This window comes from Enoplosus armatus, chromosome 5 (assembly GCF_043641665.1).
Source record: "Enoplosus armatus isolate fEnoArm2 chromosome 5, fEnoArm2.hap1, whole genome shotgun sequence".
NCBI classification, from domain to species: domain Eukaryota; kingdom Metazoa; phylum Chordata; class Actinopteri; order Centrarchiformes; family Enoplosidae; genus Enoplosus; species Enoplosus armatus.
The window spans coordinates 3,898,715-3,905,436 of record NC_092184.1 but is presented as its reverse complement, the minus strand read 5'-3'; the positions used below and the strand labels follow the sequence as shown (position 1 = coordinate 3,905,436).

At 46.7% G+C, this 6,722-nt stretch overlaps 1 protein-coding gene across 1 annotated transcript; it reads right to left on the bottom strand.

Annotated features, from left to right (window-relative positions):
- Positions 1-1,362: 1,362 nt before the first annotated feature.
- On the bottom strand, positions 1,363-4,092 carry LOC139285380 (serine/threonine-protein kinase pim-2-like). Its single transcript, XM_070905944.1, has 8 exons — positions 4,038-4,092; positions 3,281-3,601; positions 2,707-2,801; positions 2,568-2,615; positions 2,221-2,433; positions 1,902-2,079; positions 1,590-1,778; positions 1,363-1,454 (listed from the first exon to the last, which is right to left on the bottom strand). The coding sequence occupies exons 1-8, from the start codon at positions 4,090-4,092 to the stop codon at positions 1,363-1,365; spliced, it is 1,191 nt and encodes a 396-aa protein (XP_070762045.1).
- Between the last annotated feature and the right edge of the window lie 2,630 nt (positions 4,093-6,722).

Here is a 6,722-nt window from a genome sequence, read left to right as displayed (position 1 = left end):
CTGCTGCATCTGCTCCAGAGTGATGCGCTCCTTTGGGTTCAAAACCAAACACATCTGTAAGAACTCCAGGCAGTCTGAGAAGAGACACAGAGAACAAAGCAAAGCTTAGGGTGGAAGCTGCAGCCGTCTGTGGGAACATGGAGGGAAAAAGCTTTGCACACTATGAGAACCAAAACTCAGGTACTGCATTGACACCAGTGTTGTCTTACCTCTGGACACTTTCAGCATCCGCATCTCGCAGCTGTACTGCATTTTCCTGCGCAGGAACATGGTGGTGCTAAACTGATTGTATCCCTCCAGCAGTTCATAGAGCAGCGCACCCAGCTGCCAGACTGTGGTGGGGCCTGCCTTGTATTTCCCCCGTATGAAAAACTCTGGAGGGGCGTACGGGGAGGTTCCTACAAAACACAGACAGATGGAGACAGAAAGCAACAAAGGATGAGTAGAAGGTTTCAATGAAAGTCATCACTCCAGAGATCAACAGATGGATGAAGAGCAGCAGCAGAAGCCAGACGTCGTACCAGAGAAGTCGCGGTGAGATCCCTTCTTCTCGAAGCAGCCACACCCAAAGTCTATGACCCGGACTCGAGGGACATCGGAGCAGGTTTCAATAAGGACGTTCTCTGCTTTGATGTCACGGTGGAAGACGCCCTTGGACTGCATTTGAATGGCTGCTTTCACCAGCTGCTTCATGATGTTCTGAGACAGAGACAAACAGCCTAAAACTCTCCACTGAAACTGACAAAATTCAAAATGATGACATTTTCAAAAGTAGCTTGGTGCAGCTTGAAGGGAACACCAAACACCGCCACAGAAACTTGCTCCACCCAGCTTCAGTACCTTAGCCTGGTCTTCCTCCACGGGACCACCGATGTCATTCATGTAGTTCAGCAGGTCCACAGAGGAGGCTGGTCTCTCCATGACCAGGAGAACCTCCTCCCTGGTTCATGTGCCACTCTCACCATGAGGAGCATCTCCAAGGGGACCATGCACGTCTTTCCATTCAGGACCTGAAGGAAACAGTATAACGACAGTGGGAGTGTTTTGATAGATGTGGTCGTGTATCTGTGTGCTTTCGTCATCAACAACAAAGTAACAAGGAGGTGAACAAAGATCAACAATGATCTCAGATCAGGTCACTCGCCATTGGTCGACTCTTCACATCTACTTTGGGGACGTGTTTGATCGCCACCTACAGGACAGAATCAGCAGTGCTTTGGTTAGTGCAGGGAGTGATGGCTGACATTTCAAGGCAGATGATGTCATATTTATACATATAACACATATATTGACAGGCCCATATGAGTTCCTGGCCCAGCACAAGGGGTGGTGGGAGGTGTTTGAGGGATTAGTTGTGCAGCACTAGTTGAGCCAGGGGTGCTGCTGCATCTGCTCCAGAGTGATGCGCTCCTTTGGGTTCAAAACCAAACACATCTGTAAGAACTCCAGGCAGTCTGAGAAGAGAGACAGAGAACAAAGCAAAGCTTAGGGTGGAAGCTGCAGCCGTCTGTGGGAACATGGAGGGAAAAAGCTTTGCACACTATGAGAACCAAAACTCAGGTACTGCATTGACACCAGTGTTGTCTTACCTCTGGACACTTTCAGCATCCGCATCTCGCAGCTGTACTGCATTTTCCTGCGCAGGAACATGGTGGTGCTAAACTGATTGTATCCCTCCAGCAGTTCATAGAGCAGCGCACCCAGCTGCCAGACTGTGGTGGGGCCTGCCTTGTATTTCCCCCGTATGGAAAACTCTGGAGGGGCGTACGGGGAGGTTCCTACAAAACACAGACAGATGGAGACGGAAAGCAACAAAGGATGAGTAGAAGGTTTCAATGAAAGTCATCACTCCAGAGATCAACAGATGGATGAAGAGCAGCAGCAGAAGCCAGACATCGTACCAGAGAAGTCGCGGTGAGATCTCTTCTTCACGAAGCAGCCACACCCAAAGTCTATGACCCGGACTCGAGGGACATCGGAGCAGGTTTCAATAAGGACGTTCTCTGCTTTGATGTCACGGTGGAAGACGCCCTTGGAGTGCATTTGAATGGCTGCTTTCACCAGCTGCTTCATGATGTTCTGAGACAGAGACAAACAGCCTAAAACTCTCCACTGAAACTGACAAAATTCAAAATGATGACATTTTCAAAAGTAGCTTGGTGCAGCTTGAAGGGAACACCAAACACCGCCACAGAAACTTGCTCCACCCAGCTTCAGTACCTTAGCCTGGTCTTCCTCCATGGGACCACCGATGTCATTCATGTAGTTCAGCAGGTCCACAGAGGAGGCTGGTCTCTCCATGACCAGGAGAACCTCCTGGTCCAGATCATACCAGTCTAACAATGCCACGGCTGCAGATTCCCCTGGTTCATGTGCCACTCTCACCATGAGGAGCATCTCCAGGGGGACCATGTATGTCTTTCCATTCAGGACCTGAAGGAAACAGTATAACGACAATGTGAGTGTTTTGATAGACGTGGTCGTGTATGTGTGTGCTTTCTTCATCAACAACAAAGTAACAAGGAGGAGAACAAAGATATGCAATGATCTCAGATCAGGTCACTCGCCATTGGTCGACTCTTCACAACTGCTTTGGGGACGTGTTTGATCGCCACCTACAGGACAGAGTCAGCAGTGCTTTGGTTAGTGCAGGGAGTGATGGCTGTGTGTGCATGTGTGATGTGAGAATACCTTCGTAATACTTACTGGTAAATCATCCGTTTTCCTGTAGCCGGCATAAACTGATCCGAAGCCTCCTTCTCCGAGCTTGTCAAGCTGCAGGTACTTGGCCTCAAACCTGGCTACACACACAAACACAAACACAAACACAGATTCACGTTTCACTGCATTCGTGAGGAACATCCCACCCTAACCCCTCTGTGGTTGAAATCAGTGGTTGTTAACCTGGGGGTTAGTCAAATCTTCTTCTGCTGTTCTGCATTATAGCTGACAAACTTCCTCATGTGTAAATGTTAATTACAGTTTGCTTCAAATCACAAAGACCTTGAACCTGCCAGCAGCAGGTTAGCTTAGCTGAAGGCTGGGGGTGGGGGCAAACAGTTGGTGCTGTCCAGAGGTAACACAGTCTGCCTGCCAGCCCCTCTAAAGCTGGCTAATTAACATGTTGTATCTTGTCTGATTAATAAAAACCAAAGTGTAAAAACCAACATGGGGGGTTAAGTGTGGGACTATCTGTTGGCCAGGCGGTAGCCAGGAGTGCTGGATGTGCTCACGTACAAACAGCAGCTCTCTCTCGTGTTCTTTCACACTATCAGCTTACCTCGGCTGCTTCTGGCTGAGACGGACGAGCTCCCGTTGTTCTGGTTGGAGGTTGAAGGGCCACAGGAGCTCGGGGGGAGGTCACAGCCGTTGGTGTCGTTGCTTCCACCCCTCTGCTTCTTACTGGGGGACTCTCTTGTGGTGCTGGCCTTTCTCTTGGTCCCCTTGGCCGTCACAGCCTCCACTGCTACCTCAGTGGGGCCGCTGGCACACCTCTGCCTTTTTCTGGGTGACTCTGGCTTAATGCTGGCCTTCCTCTTGCTCCTGGACACCCGGCAGTCCCCCATGCCGTTGTTGGGTTCGGTGGTGCTGCCACTGATCTCTACAAGTGAGATAAACCCAGTGAACGTCAACTTGTTCATATTGGATGGTTCTGCCAAACTATTATGTTCAACAACTTTGCTTTGTAACGTTCAGTGCCAACATTTTGAAATTATATTAATTTTTTCCTACAATATCTGCACATGGTAACTATGGTATGGTTAAGGTCGGGGAGAGATCGCAGTAACGGTTAAAAAAAGTGTCCCTTTTAAAAAAGGGTCTGACGGGACACAAACTCTGATCTCCTGCATGAAAGTCAGACGCTCTACGTGCCCATCCACCATCCTGACCTCAACCCCCTCTGGACAGCTGTAGTTACTTGTTGCAGATTACAATTGTACATATTAACACTGAACTACAGACAAAATTACTTGATGAGAAACTTTTTGCGGTGCATGAAAAGCAGCTGCAGGTCTTTGCCAGGAGTTCACACTCACCTGAATTGTTCTCGAAGTCCAGAGAATGAAGAATCTCTGAGGAATTCACGTTCATGTTGCTCAGTAAATGTTCTCTATACCAACGGTTGAGAAAAGTTACTGTGAATCTCCAGAAGTTGTGTTTGGCTCTGCTGAAATGTTCAGTGCGAGTGGATTTCTTGTCTCTCTGTGTGTTCTGAGGTTCTGACGCTTTACGTGTCGATTCTGATCACCGGAGTTCCATTCTGTGACATCACAGTTAGAGAGCGGGCTGAAATAACCATAGTGACCAAAACCTCCTTAAAACCATTGGTTATAACACACAACATGTACTACAGCCATACACTGTAGATCCTCCATTACACACACACTTGAAATAATAATAATAACAGTAGTACAATGTGTATACTTCAGTTTATTAAAGAAGGAACATGGTGAAGCTACATTAATGGATTTATTTATTTATTGGCCACTTGGTGGCAGCTGAACAACCTTAAAACACACAAGCTTATGTGGCCAACATGTTAGCAAACAATGATGTGTTTAATGACCTGTGAAATGGCACAGCCCAAATACTGTCCCAATTCCATGTCCACATTATTAGGGGCGAGACTTGAAAGACCCATCCTCCAGGAGCAGTGTGGGTGGAGGCGTGATTTTGACATAATGAACAACGTGATGCTTTTGACAGGTAATACCAGGTGTGAATGCACCAGAGGAGTCCTAATCTGTGAGGAGTCAGCAGAAGATGGTGTTTAGGTCGAAGACATTCAGTGAGAGGAGAGATGTTTTGAGAATAGTCAAAGATTTTTCTGACTGACTTTGTGCAGAGGAGAACACATGCTGTCTGTGCAGAAACCAAGTTCCTCGTGGCCTTCTGCTTCTTTGTAATGGAAGAAATGTCGCTGTACAAAAGGACAAAGGATTCAGTGGCAATAGATCAGACTGTGATAGCTCTTACAGCTAAAGGAAAACAAGGGGGGGAAACAACGTATGTGGCAGTGTGTATGAACAGAATGAATTCACAACACTAAACCAAAGCTATCCTGCAAAGCTCGGCTGACATGCATCCAAACCCAAACAGATCATTTATTTATTCTTATTTCTTCTCTTTTCCTCCTCTTCTTTTCTTCATCCTTATTTTCAATCTAATGATTTATTTTCTTCACATGCTGTCCCCCACTGGTTGCCGGGATCAAACCACGGCCGCAGTCCAGTGTTTTCATTCCCTTCTGACTCCAAACTGCACCACCACTGTTACAGTGCTGTCTTCTTTTAAGAGGATGAAGTGCAGTTGTCTCTGCACAGCAGCGCCCCCTCAGGACTGACAGGGCAGAGCAGACAGCAGCAGCCTTGATAAGGTCTGTTTCCTGCTGTTACAGACGCACTGGTGTAGCTCGGTGGTTACTTCTCTCCTCAAATCTCTGTGATTTCGCGGTTCAATCCCTCCCCGGGGGTCAAACCACGGGCGCTGTCCAGTGTTTTCTCTCCCTCTGGCATTGGCAATTTTAAACTTTTTTTTATTATGGAGAGCCATTTCATTCAATATCCCGTCCAAACTGTACACAACCTGTCCAGTCATCCTGCTCCACTACCCAGTGGACAGGCAGAGCGACCCAATTGGACATTGCGTGTCACCCAGCTGGAAGCGCAGGCCACTGGGAGAAGATTATCTTCAGGCCTTTCACAAAGGTTGAGCATCATTGGGATTGTGTTAACTTGGCGGCTGGAAGGGTCAAACACAGGATTGACCAAGGATTAACTTTCAAAAATCATAGCCAGTATGTTTGGTGTGAATACTGACATCTGAACATGTGACCTGAAATTCTACGTCCATTTTGAATTCTTCATTCAGGAATGATTACTCCAAATGCCACTTTCCCACTCTTTGATCCATCTGCATAAATCTGTAAATATGAACTCCATTCTTGTTGCAGATGAGACGTCACTTCTTTGATTTTATCTCCTTATTTTCTTTCTTTTTTTTTGTTATGATTCAGTATGTATGGATCAACTTCAGGTTCTGGGATTAGTCATGAAGGTGCAACTGACCAACAGACTGGAGGGCACACATTAAAATTAATAATACCAGTTTCCTCCGCTTTAGATTTGAGCTTTTTTTCCAGTGTTTGTTTAACCAAACCAAGTAGTTTTGTTGCCAAACCCAACCAAACTGCAACTGAAAACTGAAAATAATAAGTCAATTAAGTCTAAAAATAATAAGGCACAATTGTCAACATTAACCTCACAAGAGACCCGAACGTCGGTGCCAAGTGGACACCACCTGCCCAGCTTTAAACAGCAGAGAGCTGAAGTAAACGAGTGACTGGTGAAAACAGACATAACTGTCTGCACTTTGTATTTTACGTGGTGATGAGTGTAATATCTATTCATTATTCCACTCAGGATGACCCACAACCAGTAGAGGGCTCTAGTGCACAGGAGAGGAGAGGAGAGCCGGGTCAGGCCGAATGTGACAGAAGCTGTGCCCTCAAAACGCATGTGCATGTTGTGATGGTGATGTGTTCGTGAGAGAACCCCCCCCCCCCCCCCCCCCCCCCCCCCCGGATTTACTGTTGATGAAGTTTGATTTTCTGTAGGTGGCGCCGCTGTCTTGTTTACTTGTTGACAAATGAAGCCACTGCCTCATATCTATCAATATCTAACAATAGTTTCATTTTATTAGATATATAGTACATGTTGTTT

Excerpts from the sequence above, each read along its gene's own strand:
- LOC139285380 (XM_070905944.1), bottom strand. The coding sequence starts at position 4,092 with ATGAACGTGAATTCCTCAGAGATTCTTCATTCTCTGGACTTCGAGAAC. Across the intron at positions 3,602-4,037 it reads GGACTTCGAGAACAATTCAG|AGATCAGTGGCAGCACCACC; the intron begins GTGAGTGTGAAC and ends TCTCACTTGTAG. Across the intron at positions 2,080-2,220 it reads TGGAGGAAGACCAGGCTAAG|AACATCATGAAGCAGCTGGT; the intron begins GTACTGAAGCTG and ends TCTCTGTCTCAG.